Source organism: Nilaparvata lugens, chromosome 10, assembly GCF_014356525.2.
Source record: "Nilaparvata lugens isolate BPH chromosome 10, ASM1435652v1, whole genome shotgun sequence".
Taxonomy (NCBI): domain Eukaryota; kingdom Metazoa; phylum Arthropoda; class Insecta; order Hemiptera; family Delphacidae; genus Nilaparvata; species Nilaparvata lugens.
The window spans coordinates 27052549-27068758 of record NC_052513.1 but is presented as its reverse complement, the minus strand read 5'-3'; the positions used below and the strand labels follow the sequence as shown (position 1 = coordinate 27068758).

Sequence of the window (16210 nt, the reverse complement as noted above, 5' to 3'; positions counted from 1 at the left end):
CGCAATAATTATAATATTATACATTCTGAAGTCAATACATGGAAAAACAAAGTTTTTGATGACCTTCTCTTAAAATAATTAAATTGTGAGTGGGGTGTGGCCGGCCCTGCGCTAATTTCCATTTATAAGCAGTCTGTTGAATGTTCACGCCCAGTTGGAAGCAAATTTCAGTGAGTGATCTGGTTGAGATCAGCAGGATCCCTATCCTAGTTCTTGAGCAGATATTCAATCTATTCAATTGAGTGATCTATCATCTACTTTGTATTTCGTTGAACATGGCTACTTCCAAAACTTCACATCAGAGGCAGATGAGGAGAAGGAGAACCGTAAATCCCCATTTCAAGAAATTTCTGGATAATACGTCATTGCATGGGGTAAAATACATTTTTGATGCGAACAGGCATTGGATAGAGCGATGTTTTTGGTGTATAGTCGTAATCGGTTTTATCACCTCATTATTTGCAATTTATAGAATGAAGATGAATAAATGGATAGAGGATCCCATGACAATAGAAGTGGCACACTCTCCCCAACACATCTCTACCCTGCCTATTCCTGTCTTCACCATCTGTGGTCCACTAAGTGTCACAAAGGAAGAAGTTGAATATATGAATAAACTAGATGGTGAAGATATATATAAGATTGCAGATATATTAGGTATGTCAAGGAAAGCACTTGATGAGATGTTCAACATGGGTTCAACTAGAAATGATACAGATAGTGATTGGGAGAGATTTGTTATATCTGATTTGAGTCTTGAACGCTTTTTTCATAAAATCTCAATAAATAATAACTATGCAATTTTTCATGTAGGATTTGATTCTGCATTGAATCGTGTAACATTCATGTTCAGGGAATTCTGCTTGTCCATCAACATGCTTCCTCCTTCCACGATTTACAAGATGAATACAGTTCAATATAATTTAGACTCAGAAATAGAAAAAATAAAAAGCATGTTTGGAGTGAACATCACGCTTCAATTGAATACTGAATTGATTCATGGATTTCCATCACATACAGAAAATTGGATATATATAGCAGCAATCGATGTTCATCCATCATATAAGTTACCAGTTTTGGTAGGGCAATCAGAACTAACTTATTATTTTATGGAGGGATATAGAGAGGAAGAAAGGAAGTTTATTGGCAGGGACAATAAATATCGGTTTACAATACATAATCCTTGGGATGTCCCAAGTCCATTCATGAGATGGCATCGTCTTCAGTCATCAACAAGCTCTCACATGATCATCGAACCTGAACTGATCGTGAAATATCCTGTGGATGATAACGATTTTCTGTACAAAGTTCCAACTGCCAAGAAATGCTACAACACTACAGAGAAAACATTAGACTTCTTTCAATATTATACACAAAAAAACTGTTTAATGGAGTGCTCCACCAAAAGAGCTTTGAAAGAATGTGGATGTGTTCTGTTTTACATGCCACACAACGAATCAACATACATATGCTCTGATGAATACAGCTCCTGTGCGGTGAATGTTGCCAAAGCCACTTATTATGACACAGGTGACAGGGAATTTGTAGAAGCTTGTGACTGTTTGCCATCTTGTAACTACACTGACTACAAAGTTATATCTTTTAAATCAATTCCTGTAGATTTCCTAGGTAGCGGAGTTCATATTACATTCAGGAGCGATTTCTTCCATCCAAAAGTACGTACCTACACATACAATAACTATGAGATGGTGGATTCTACCGTTGTCTACTTGGATGCATTCCTAGGCGTGAGTATAATGACTGTGGCCGAAATATTCTACTACATGTTGTTGTTTGCTATTGATTATTTGAAAAGCAAGATACAATCGATGCTTCGTGGACTTTATCTGTTATGAGAAATGACCCTCAATAATGTAATCTAATGAAATTTTTTCTCATTTCAAAAACTATCATACAAAGATGCTCGAATTACTTTCAATCATATCTATATTGACTTAATAAGATATATTTTAAAGTGTCAATAAGTTTAAATAGCATTGAACATGGATGGTGGATATGGGCCTTAGTGTGATAAGATTCGATTCTTGTTTGAAAAGTTATGAGCTCTTTAGGTAGGATTCTTGAGGTTTTTTATACAAGCTCATTTATAATAAAGTTTTATCCATTTTTATAATAAGTGTGGTTAGGACTGTGTACGTTTATACGTCGTTCATATGTCTATGACATCAATATGTATCCACATAAACGATTTTCCAAACCGTTCTCAGCCAAGCATGCTTTGGGGTCCAATAAGAATTGTCGACCAAACTTTCCAGTCCAAACTGTAATATGAGTGCAATTTTATCCTTATTTCAGCTTCAATTTGCTCCTGTCTTATATGGTTAATTCATTGATCAATTATACTTGTATCGTACTATCAATTTGTATAAATTTTGTTTAATAATCCTTTTTAGTTGATGTTGCTTTCCATGACGAAACACTATATAATAACTTTGTTGTAGTTCAGACAGTTGTGTGTTTCTTGTAAATTTTTAGTTCTTTTCGTCCTTTTAGTACTACTATTTTTAGTTCTTTTTATTCCTTTTTAGTTCTACTATGGCATGAAAGTACTAAATATTGAGAAGGATGGCCAGAATTTAAACTGACATGATTATTTTCATAGGCATATGCCATGAATAGACAATGATCAATCATTACTTATAATAAAATTATATTATATTGTAATATTCATTTCTATATTTCTAGGCACATAGGTACTTGATTGAATGACACATTCACAATTTGTCAAAGTCGATAAACATTTATTTCAGTAGCCTATTTGATTGGACTGAGTGAGCTCCATCGTACATCAACAATGAAATAGTGTAATAATATCCTTCTAGTCCTATAAATATTAAATAACCTATTCCTTTGATTTTAGAATTATTACAACTCATAATGATTATGAATTAAAATAATATTTATTCATTCTATTATGTAATATTCATGTTTGATGTAATTTAATTAATTCTCTCTTTTGTGGAATTTATGGAACTGTTTAGTATTTCATCTAGTCCTACTCAATTGTATCCAATAAAAATATGAAAAACATATAAAATGTAATTCATCTAATAAAGACTAGTATTATATCATCATCTTTTTGTTATTTCTAGTTTGTAGCTTAGCGAAGATGATATTATGGTAGTTAACCATATATTAAACAAAACTACTTGGAATTGTCAAAACCACTTAATCATTGAACATTTTCGGGAAACTAGTTCAAGTTGTTACATCATCATCAATCCCTATAGTGAACTGGAGAAACTATTAATTATGTAAAGTAAACTAGAATGTGCTTGTGACAATTTGAAGTCGTTTTATTCAGTGTCTCTCCACATTTTATGTTGAGAGTGAACAATTAAAACAATTTTTTGAAGATATGAGACCACGTGATTCTTAATTCTCCCCACAATATTACTCCTAAACAAGCTCATTGGAATAATATTGTAGGGGAATGGCTACACAGTAAGAGTGCAACCGAAAAATGTAAACTTGATGCATTTTTAACTAGACTACACTAGTATTGGGAAATTGATCAACGTAAAATTTTAAAAACTAAACATTGAAGAATTGATCCCACCATAAACAGTATTTGCTACCATAACAACGAATTTGCTACTTTCTCATTTGTTAGCATGTGATTGGTTCATTCTTCATAACTCAAATCTTATTGGTTGTAGTCATGACAAAAGACTCCTTTCTATCCCATTGGTTAGCAGTATTTTTCCAATATTTTTATTGATCGAGTGTTGCGAGATCTTATTGACAACTAGAGCCTCCAGTCCTTGTACGTTGATGGGGTTGTTTGTTCGTGGGTTTGTTCGACGATTACTTTCGATTGCTTCCATCAATCAACTTCAAATTTTCAACACATATGTTTCTAATCATCATACTGATCTGGTAACGTCTGCTAACGAAATTAACTCACTCATTTGTCCTTTCTGAGGATAAAACAGGATAACAATAGAAGTGCATGGGAATTAATAATAGTTATTAATTAATCATCCAGCAGACTACTGAGTTGTTTTTTTGTTTTGATTAGTCACTGAAGTTTCCCCCATCAAATTATATTGGCTGACACTGTTTTGGAGATACCACAAAGACTGTCCTTGATAATATGATGACATGTCATTTAAGCTAATCAATACATATATTCACAACGTTTATATCAACTAACTTAATTATTAATAAAGAGCTTGCTAAAAAATGAATATTGAAACAGGAAAATTATTTGGAACTAAAGTCTGCTGGAACATAATCAATATTAACTTTATACAATTCTTGTGACGCTAGAAAGGAGGAAAAAATATAATGGGTACCTACTCCGCCAGCTACTCCTCCTCCTCACCACAATCCTCATGCAGCTGCCTCTCCTCCTCCACCCTTCATCAACACTACCTCCTCCTACTCCTTAACCCCGCTTGTCATAATCTCTTTGTAAGTAGTGGAGAGAACAATCAACCTAATAATAATTAATTTGACCTCAGAATGAGTTATTAATTTAATCAATTTGGGTAATGTAAGCTAATTCAGACACGAGAAGGCTCTCAATAGAAATAATAATTTTTCAGTATATTAGTTGCGTGCTCGCAAAAATATTCATATAGGCCTACATTTTCTCTGACCTCCAGTGACACGGAAGATAAAACAAAGTTGATGATGGCCTTCTTTTAAAATAATTAAATTGTGAGTGAAGTGGCCCTGTCCTGATGTTCATTTATAAGCAGTCTGTTGGAGGTTCACGCCCAGTTTATAGCAAATTTCAGTGAGTGATCTAGTTAAGAGTAGGTACCAGAATCCCCTATCCTAGTTTTTGCGTAGATATTCAATCTATTCAATATCTATAATCTACTGTCAATTTTGTTGTTGTGTTTTCGGCACACATGAACATGGCTACTTCCAAAACTTCACATCAGAGGCAGATGAGGAGAAGGAAAAATGTGAATACCCATTTCAAGAACTTTCTGGATAATACGTCATTGCATGGGGTAAAATACATTTTTGATGCGAACAGGCATTGGATAGAGCGATATTTTTGGTGTATAGTCGTAATCGGTTTTATTACCTCATTATTTGCAATTTATAGAATGAAGATGAATAAATGGAAAGAGGATCCCATGACAATCGAATTGGCGAACACTCCGCAGCACATCTCTGCCCTGGCTATTCCTGCTTTCACCATTTGTGGTCCACCGCGACTTACAGTCGAAGAATTCGAATATCTTATGAATAAACTAATGTTGATGCGATATACAAGATTGCAGATATATTAGGTATGCCTAGAAAAGCACTTGATGAGATGTTTAACGTGAGTTCAACTAGAAATGGTACAGATAGTGATTGGGAGAGATTTGTTATATCTGATTTGAGTCTTGAACGCTTTTTCCATAATATCTCAATTTATAACTATGCATTATTTTCAGCAGAATTTGATTCTGCATTGAAACGTGTAACCTTAATGTTCAGGGAACTCTGCTGGTCCATCAACATGCTTCCTCCCTCCAAGATTTACAAGATGAATACAGTACAACATAATTTAGACTTTTTGCAAAGAAGGCATGGGGTGAACATCACGCTTCCATTGAATACTAATTTGATTGATGGATTTCCGTCATATACAGAACATTGGTTAGAAGGAACAATCAACATTTACTCACCAGTGAAGATACCAGTTTTGGTAAGACAATCAGAAATATATTATCATCTATATGGATATGAAGAGGAAGACACTAGATTTATTGGCGGGGATTATAAATATCGGTTTACAATACACAATCCTTGGGATGTCCCTAGTCCATTCATGACATGGCATCGTCTTCAGATGTCAACAAATTCTCGCATTCTCATCGAACCTGAACTGATCGTGAAATATCCTGTGGATGATAACGATTTTCTGTACAAAGTTCCATCTGCCAAGAAATGCTACAACACAACTGAGAAAACATTGGACTTTTTCCAATATTACACGCAACAGAACTGTTTAATGGAGTGCTCCACCAAGAGAGCTTTGAAAGAATGTGGATGTGTTCTGTTTTACATGCCACACAACGAATCAACATACATATGCTCTGATGAATACAGCTCCTGTGCGGTGAATGTTGCCAAAGCCACTTATTATGACACAGGTGACAGGGAATTTGTAGAAGCTTGTGACTGTTTGCCATCCTGTAACTACACTACAAAGTTATATCTTTTGAATCGATTCCTGTAGATCTCCTAGGTACCGAAGTTGATATTATATTCAGGAGCGATTTCTTCCATCCAAAAGTACGTACCTACACATACAATAACTATGAGATGGTGGATTCTACCGTTGTCTACTTGGATGCATTCCTAGGCGTGAGTATAATGACTATAGCCGAAATATTCTACTACATGTTATTGTTTGCTATTGATTATTTGAAAAGCAACATACAACATGGACTTTAAAAATAGAAACATGTTGTGATCAAATATTTCAAAAAAGGTACTAAGATTTTTATTTTTCTTTCTATTTCTATAAAATTAGCCCTATACAGAAAAGAGATAAACATGGTCTTTATTTGTAATGAAAACTAAATTTGAATAAAGTATTCTAATGATAAAATGTATTTTTCTCTTCAACGACTACCATACACAAGAATAATATCCCCTACAAATCATTTTTTCAAGATGCTCAAGTTGCTAAGATGAGCAGAGTTGCCTTAGGACATTTTGCACAATTTTGTTTCGAACTGAGTTAAATCAGGAACTAGTTCATTCTTGGAAAATGATAATAATTTGAAATTTTATAATAAATATGAACTTAATTCTTTTTTCAGAAGTTATGAGCCTTTTTGATCTGATTCTTTAGGCTCTCCATTCAAGCCTATCCCTCATTGAACGAGCGTCAGCAAGTTCTCACTTTCTGCTTACAGAAGGCCAAAGCCGTTGTCCATCTGTTTGTATGATCCACAATAACTTTAGAAAGAATTAATCAATCAGCTTCAAATTTTGAACACGTATTCTTTGAATCTTTTACGGATCAAGTTCGTTGGACAACGAAACCAACTTCGTCCTTCCAGAATAAAACAAATAACTTTGAAAGTGCATCAGAAAAAAAATTGTTTTGATTCATCATTTAAGAATAAAATAATGTTGATGAATTTTAGTTTTGATCAACAATATCTTCCAATTATTATCATTTAAACATATAATTCAAAATCCGTCTGAGCGTAATTTTGTGCTCTACAATCTGAGACCAGGTAGAGCGTTCTATCCCATAAACATTTCCAGGTACACGTGGCAACAATGATCCTTGTGTTTTGAAAAACACCTAAGTTTCAACTCAATTGTCATCACACGCATAATACTGTAATACTAGTTCATTAGATCATGTTCTATGAGACTCACCCATTAGATGCACTTAATCTAGTGAAGAGGCGCACATAAGGACACCTCAAGGTTCGAAATTTCAAACACTCATAACTTTTGATACATTCATCGGATCTCTCTCTCTCTCTCTCTCTCTCTCCAATGGCGCTACAGCCCAAATCGGGCTCTGGCCTCAACCAAAAAACGCCTCCATCCATCTCTATCTAACGCCGCTCTCTTCCATCCCCTTAATTGTAACATTTCATTAGCATCCTTTTGCACTCTATCCTCCCATCGCTCCCTTGGTCTCCCTACAGGTCGTCTTCCTCCAGGCTGACCAACTAACACTTTCCTTGGCGCTCGTGTTTCAGGCATTCTTTGCACATGCCCTGCCCATCGGAGACGCATCAATTTTATGTGGGCCGATAATTGGGGTTCTGCATAAAGCTCTTTCAATTCAGCATTCGTACGTATGCGCCATTGTCCATCCTCGCAAACCGGTCCATAGATTCTTCTCAGAATTTTTCTCTCAAACACATCCAAGATACCCGCTGTTCTGGCTGTGATGGTCCAAGCTTCACTACCGTAGCAAACCACCGTTCTTATTATACTCTTATAGAGCTTTATTTTACATAAACGGTGTACATTTTTATTCTTGAGTATGCTCAGTAATGAGAAAAATGTGCGATTGGCGGCAAGGATACGTTTTTGAATTTCTTTTTGATCCTCATTACAATTGGTCACACAACTTCCTAAGTACGTGAAATTGTGAACTACTTGGTAATTCTTCCCACCACACTACAGAAATGGCCCAAGCCGATTCCTGTTATGTCTTGATTGGTTGAATACTTTAGTTTTGTTGACATTGATCTCCAGACCAACTTCTGATACGCTTTGCTCCAACTCCAACTCGGATCTCACTATAGCTCATTCTTTTCGGCTCGTCGAGGCAGTTCAAAATTATGTATCATAAGTCAAATTCGTTCGAAAAATAGAAACTTCATCCTTGAGTGTACTTCAACTAGTGTTTCAGATAAGTCAATTTAACAATCCATAATAATAACAACACATTTCTACATTCAAAGCTATGTATCTCAGTAACCCGTTATCATGAAAAATATTATTTGATCTTGGATTGTACAATAGAATATTCTCTTTCATTTGCTGTACACAATTTATGAGAAAATATGTTCGTAAAGTAATATTCGATCGCTGAAAAACTCAAGAAATTGGAAATAGTTGGACTTTGCTCATATGAACCGGTCTCGGCAGTGGTCTCGGCTATGATGGGAAGCAGAGATTCTACAACTACTTGCATGGTCCGAGGGAGAAGGACAACGCCGCACAGATAGCATCAGTTAACTTGTCATCCCGAGTTGAAAGCAGTGAAAAGCGAGAGGGAAATCCAAAATATGTTGAAATTCATTAAGATATGCATTGCATGCCCCAGTTGACAGCTCATCCATTACCTATGTTAAAGTGTTGTTACAGGTTGGGCATGGCCAAAGAAGATAAAAAGCTAAGATAAATACAGTTTTGAGTGCTAAGTAAAAGGAATTTTGTTATTAATTTGGATCTTAATATTTTTAAATTCAAAATTTATTGTTTCAAGTGTGTTGGAGAAAATTAGACAACATCTTATAAAGTGAAGAAAACCTAACCTATTTTCTGTACTATTTTAATGAATCAAATTTCGGGGGAGGAACAGTTTTGGGCTGTGCCTGTTGATCCTCCCCCAAATTAATTTACATAATAATTCCTTATCTTTGAATCAATAAAAGAACATATATGAATTTTAGGCAACGGAGCTCATAGGTGATGACATTATTCACAATTTGGAACAAACTTCGAGTTTCTATGATGTATCTGTATCGTTTTAGAGACTCTTGATTAACAATGAAATTGCAAAAAAATGAAACAAAATCGCCATTTTTTCAAGTCGGCTGTAATTTTTCTAATGGTATTGATTTCGAAAGTATTGTTCATTGAAGTGGAAAGAGGAGATACTTTTTTATATCTTTACTGGATCTGGAAATGTTATCTGAAGTTTTTCACAATATAGGCAGCTTTGAATATAAAAATTGGCCATGGGTATGGGAATATGGGCTTAAATACACTCAACAATAAATTTTCCATTTTTCGACCGAATTTGGCTTATGATGCATGATTTTGAACCGCCTTGACAAGCCGGGAAGAATGAAGTGTAGTACGATGAGATCCGAGCATACATGATATGTCTGTGGTAACAAGATGAAGTCAAGATTTGCAGCTAGAATTTCAAAAACTGGTGAGCCTAATTATAATATTCTATCTAGTATTTTATTAGAAAACCTGAATCTGAATATAGTAAGCTCTCTTAATACTGAATCAATGCACCAATTTTTATTTCCCTTCTAGATCTTCAAGATTAATGTTCAAAATATCATAGTCTCTATCACAATACTCAAGATTTCAGTCTACAAAAAGACTGAGTAGAGATGCAAGATATATAGGCTAAACTAAAAGTGTGAAAAGAACGAGTGGGTTGCAGTATATATTTTTGTTTCGATCATCTTATAAAAATAATCGAATGTTATCGTGCTGAAAAGAAATCGAGATGAAACCATAAAGTTCACCTCCATTCTTCCACGATGTGTTTGAGTTACATGAAGGTCGATCGCCAGCGCAACCCAAACATCGACCTGACCGTTCTTTTCATAACCCTAATCTTAGTAACAATAATAGAGAGGCGGTTTGACTCAGTGGTAGCGCTGATGAGCCATCGCATAGATAAGTTAAGAATCATGCGCTTGCTGCTCCAGTTGGAAAGGTGACAGCTTCAGCCAACTCCTCTGGGTTGTAAAATGCATGAGTTGGAAAATTGCTTCCCGCCAGTTTGTAACCTACCTAAAACTGTAGGTCCATTCATCTCTCATTACCACTCACAAGCTTGAAGCTTTTGTAGGCATCACCCTCAAAAAAAATAATTCAGTTTGTTTGAAATACAAGAAATCTGATGGCATGTATTCGATCAACTGCATGGAATAGTGTGCAACGCACTTGACTTCTTTTCTCTCTTCTTCTTGTCATGCTGACATGTGATTTCAGCTAATCAATACATATTTAAAGCGTATGTGATAACCATAAATTTCAAAAAACAAAATTAAAGCGTATGTGATAAGCATAATATTGAGGAGTTCTATTCCAAAACCAGTTAAGACAATAAAAGAACATATATGAATTTTAGGCAACGGAGCTCATAGGTGATGACATTATTCACAATTTGGAACAAACTTCGAGTTTCTATGATGTATCTGTATCGTTTTAGAGACTCTTGATTAACAATGAAATTGCAAAAAAATGAAACAAAATCGCCATTTTTTCAAGTCGGCTGTAATTTTTCTAATGGTATTGATTTCGAAAGTATTGTTCATTGAAGTGGAAAGAGGAGATACTTTTTTATATCTTTACTGGATCTGGAAATGTTATCTGAAGTTTTTCACAATATAGGCAGCTTTGAATATAAAAATTGGCCATGGGTATGGGAATATGGGCTTAAATACACTCAACAATAAATTTTCCATTTTTCGACCGAATTTGGCTTATGATGCATGATTTTGAACCGCCTTGACAAGCCGGGAAGAATGAAGTGTAGTACGATGAGATCCGAGCATACATGATATGTCTGTGGTAACAAGATGAAGTCAAGATTTGCAGCTAGAATTTCAAAAACTGGTGAGCCTAATTATAATATTCTATCTAGTATTTTATTAGAAAACCTGAATCTGAATATAGTAAGCTCTCTTAATACTGAATCAATGCACCAATTTTTATTTCCCTTCTAGATCTTCAAGATTAATGTTCAAAATATCATAGTCTCTATCACAATACTCAAGATTTCAGTCTACAAAAAGACTGAGTAGAGATGCAAGATATATAGGCTAAACTAAAAGTGTGAAAAGAACGAGTGGGTTGCAGTATATATTTTTGTTTCGATCATCTTATAAAAATAATCGAATGTTATCGTGCTGAAAAGAAATCGAGATGAAACCATAAAGTTCACCTCCATTCTTCCACGATGTGTTTGAGTTACATGAAGGTCGATCGCCAGCGCAACCCAAACATCGACCTGACCGTTCTTTTCATAACCCTAATCTTAGTAACAATAATAGAGAGGCGGTTTGACTCAGTGGTAGCGCTGATGAGCCATCGCATAGATAAGTTAAGAATCATGCGCTTGCTGCTCCAGTTGGAAAGGTGACAGCTTCAGCCAACTCCTCTGGGTTGTAAAATGCATGAGTTGGAAAATTGCTTCCCGCCAGTTTGTAACCTACCTAAAACTGTAGGTCCATTCATCTCATTACCACTCACAAGCTTGAAGCTTTTGTAGACATCACCCTCAAAAAAAGAAAATAATTCAGTTTGTTTGAAATACAAGAAATCTGATGGCATGTATGCGATCAACTGCATGGAATAGTGTGCAACGCTCTTGACTTCTTTTCTCTCTTCTTCTTGTCATGCTGACATGTGATTTCAACTAATCAATACATATTTAAAGCGTATGTGATAAGCATAATATTGAGGAGTTCTATTCCAAAACCAGTTAAGACAAAAAAAAAACATAAATTTCTTTCAAAATTATTAACTGTTGTTGATCATCATATTTTCTATTTATTTAATCATTTAGAATTACACAACTTACAGAAAAGTACCACAGGCTGATAAGCCCAAAACGGTTCCAACTCTAATTTATACAACAGTCCAAATGTAGCTAGGTTATGTGTCACTTAACATTCTTCAATTACACACTCAATTTACAGTTCAAAACACACAAAAATATTATTTGAGTAAATTATTTTGCCAGTTAGTCAGTAATTTAATACATGGCCATCTATAGTGTAACTATAGATTGGCCATGGTTAATACAATATATTAGAAAAATAATAGACTGTATATAATTTTTTAAATTTGTTTCCCAATTTTTCAACCATTTTATTGGAAGAACTGTTTGTAATTCACTGTCATAATGATTTGAAATAATAAGAACTGAATGGAAGAAATGGATTAAAACTTGGCACTATCAAGTGAATGAAGCTTTACTGCTTCAAAATATATTCAAATCACTTGAAATCGGGAGAATTCGTATCCTTAGCTACGGTAGTTTAATATGTGGTAGATGTGAACGGAATGTATTGGAAATGACAAATTGTTTCTATATTTCCAGGGTCGAATTACAACAATTAATATCTAGGGTTACAATCACCAGAAGATGGGATAAGTCACCGAAATATAATGTGTCTTTTAAATAATTAGTACTATTGAAATTGAAGAAGTTTGTTGTGCTTTCATTCAATTTTTATTTCATAGTTTATGGAATATGTTAGCTGATACTCACCTCATCTGTGAAGTATGTGTATTGAGATAAGTCTCGTTCCAGCAATAGTTTTGAGAGCAGTAGATCGTTACCGCCAGAGAGCAGTTGGTAGAAAATGTGGAAGTTGCGCTCTCCCTTGCTCTGATGGACAACTCGCGACTTTTCCAGCAGGTAGTTAAGGATATTCCCACCGACTGGCTCACCCTGTAATCATAGTCATCAATTTTATCACAATAATAAAAAACATGGATATATTCACAAGTTAAAAAGTTAGACGTACGGTAACTTAGATATCATCTGAATTTAATCAATGAAATTGTTCAAAGATACCATACTGATTGATTGGCAGAAATAGACTTTCTTATAAATAAATAGAGCATTTCATTTCATTAAAATTGCAAAATGAATTTAACGTAGGCTAAATAAATTTATGTGTGAGCACAGATAACGTTTCACTCATATACTTTCTGAGAGTATTTTGAGACATTAAAAGGACATTTTTATCATGATTTGATGACCAAGCACCGGCACCTTTTCAAAATGTGGAGAATTTGAGGAAGCATTAAACCATAACATTTTTCAGATATCAAGGCTTTCGAATTTAATTGAAATTATAATGAAGGCATTGCAAATTATAATTTATTAATTTAATTGTCATGGCTTGAATAAAATTTAACAATGCTTCGTATTTATTCGTAAATGGTACTTATAAGTATACTAATTTATGCTTTTAGGATACCGGTAGTGCACTAGAGTACCTACAATCGCAATTGGAGAAGCATGAAGTAGTGTATAATGAAAATGAAATTATAAAGGGAAAATTTGATACTATATTATACATTATATACACTGAAGATGACATCATAGTTGTTGAAACATGTATTTAATTTTTCAATAAATTCATGATATGTCTAGACAACATTCCAGTTTTCATTATTTATTAGATTATTGAGCAACAGTTCAAGAAGGATGGAAACTTTACAATGCATTTCAATTGTTACTCACAAGAAAATTGAACTGTATGTCCATGTATTTGCCGAACCGGCTGGAGTTGTCGTTGCGATTGGTCTTGGCATTGCCGAATGCTTCGAGAACCGGATTGGATTGCAGCAGTTTGTCTTTGACATTTTCGACGCGGCCTTTGTGCTGCGACACGGCTGCTATGTACTGCAGCACCTTCTTCGATGCTTCTGTCTTGCCCGAGCCTGATTCACCTGATTCAGAAAGAAAATTTATCAATCAATTAGAAAATATACAAAGATTGTTAACAAGTTACATCCATCAATTTATTCCAACAAACATACAAAATATTGAAGAACCTAATTAATAAAGAGATAATTTCATAGTATCCTTTTTTTAAAACTTTTATAAAAAACACAACTAGTTTCGGATTTCAAGCCTTTTGCTAGTTTTTTCTCTAAAGAGAATTTGTTTACTGGAAATAATAATTCAATTGGGAAAAAACTTGAAAATGGCTTGAAAGCCGAAACTAGTTGATGTGATTCAAGTGTTTATGTAAATAGTTTTGAAATAAAGAATACTAGGCCTATTAAATTATTTCATTATTAATTAACAATTCAAGTAGCCTTATTGAAATATTTCATTAGAGTATATTAAAAACCTGTTTCGATGATTCTATCTTTCACGAGATATTGTCGTGATACTTTCATGATTCACCCAATTCAAAGAAAAAATCATTAGTCCTTCTACATTTATTTTTTTACTGACAGTGACGACATAAGCATACGTAGGATTGATTGAGAAGCATAATGATGTGGTTATGTGAAATCAATGATTTCACAGTTTCAGATGGATTCTAATCATGGAATAGCCAATGAAATAGAATCATATCCAGGACGGTTAATGGAGAGTTGTAGATGATGAAGAAAATGCGAAAGATTAGCATTTTTTGTATTAGAAACAATTTTCACAATTATTGTGTTGAAAGCTCGGAAAAATATTTCAATAAATTTTATAACTGATAAATTTATTTCTGATATACAATGTTTACTGAGCAGAGTATTGTTGATTTAGTAGTTTGATACATTTTACCATCTATACTCAATTGAAATTGTTTTTGTGGTTTATTTATTCAAGTATTTTCCTTTCATCAGTCGGATATTCAAAGATCTAAGTGAATAAATTAATTGCTTGAAGTTCATCAAATCAGTACTATAACACAGATCCTTTTGAAGTCTGAAAATCGCTCGTTTCTAAAGCTGGCTTCATCATTAAAAGTTACTCCATTCCTCATTCGTCTCGGCTAGCAATCGACAATAGACAGCAGAAAATCAATAGCCGACAATATTGTTGCCCTCTCAATCAAATCGCACTCAGCGGGGAGTGCAAATCAATATTGAGATGACTGGCTAAGATTGATGGAGAGTCGTTGATGGCGAGAGAGGCTCTGACATTGAATATAGAGAAAAATATAAACAACATTAATAGTCTGATTTGATCATTTTCAAGATATCTCATTTTAGATTGATATCTCAGGGAAAGAGATGATTCAATTCGTAATCATATAATTAATCGAATTTAATAATATAGAAATGTTTAGGTATAGACTGTTGAGTTTCCAAAGTCTAAAACAAGATACATTTTTTACCTGATATGAGAATGCACTGCTCTCTGTGCTCCTCAAGGAGAGATCTGTATGCTGCGTCTGTGATAGCATATCTGAAACAATAATATTTTATTTTAAAACTTGGACAAGACTGGAAAACTACAACATCATATTCATGAGTAACACATGATGAAGGCTTAATTGGAAGTAGAGATGTTTCAAATCAAGAAGTGCATTTATTTAATCAATAAAAAATAATATTCTATCACTTTTGAAGTTTTGGAAATTTTGAATCCTAGTATAACATGATACAAAGTTTAATCTTTTCATTCTGAATATAAAATATGTTCAAATAAATTGAAGTGAACAGTATTCAAAATGAATCATCTAACAAAACTGAAACAAATCTAAAACTATTTTCAAGTATTTATTTTTAGTAATTCTCATATATATTATGTTCTATCACTCGAATGTTTTAGAATATTCTTTTGGCCGAATTAGTATAGGCTACATTTTACTTCATTATTTTTATTCAATAAAAAAATTCATTTTATGAGTGGTTGGTTGGGAGGATTATCATCAATTCTTCCCATATATTATGTTCTATAACATAATTAACATCAGATACCATATTATGATATCACTCAAATGTATTGAAATTTACCTATTGAGAGATAAAACCATGTGATGTTTTTTTTACATATTCTGCAGCAATATGAGACAAGACAATATGACACCTAAGACCAATATGACTCAAGCCAATATGAGACAATATGGTACCACAAAAATGTTTCAGAATTTTCCTATTGGACTATCATGCATCACTTCATCATTTATTATTCTTGATTCATAAGAAGTGATTCATTTGTTGGGAGGTTGATAAACAGCACGTGGCCAGGTTCAAGGACTTGACTGCAATTGGAAAGATCTGAATACAAAACATGACTGTCAACATCCCA

At 33.9% G+C, this 16210-nt stretch overlaps 1 protein-coding gene across 5 annotated transcripts in view; it reads right to left on the bottom strand.

Annotated features, from left to right (window-relative positions):
• Positions 1-16210, bottom strand: part of LOC111050274 (unconventional myosin IC) — a 79759-nt gene that overhangs the window by 27515 nt on the left and 36034 nt on the right. For all 5 annotated transcript variants that reach the window (XM_022336570.2, XM_039437084.1, XM_039437085.1 and 2 more), the window contains 3 exons: positions 15294-15364; positions 13691-13899; positions 12707-12889 (listed from right to left, as the gene is read on the bottom strand). In XM_022336570.2, the coding sequence (XP_022192262.2) occupies positions 12707-12889; positions 13691-13899; positions 15294-15364 (463 nt within the window). The remainder of the gene's footprint in view (positions 1-12706; positions 12890-13690; positions 13900-15293; positions 15365-16210) is intronic.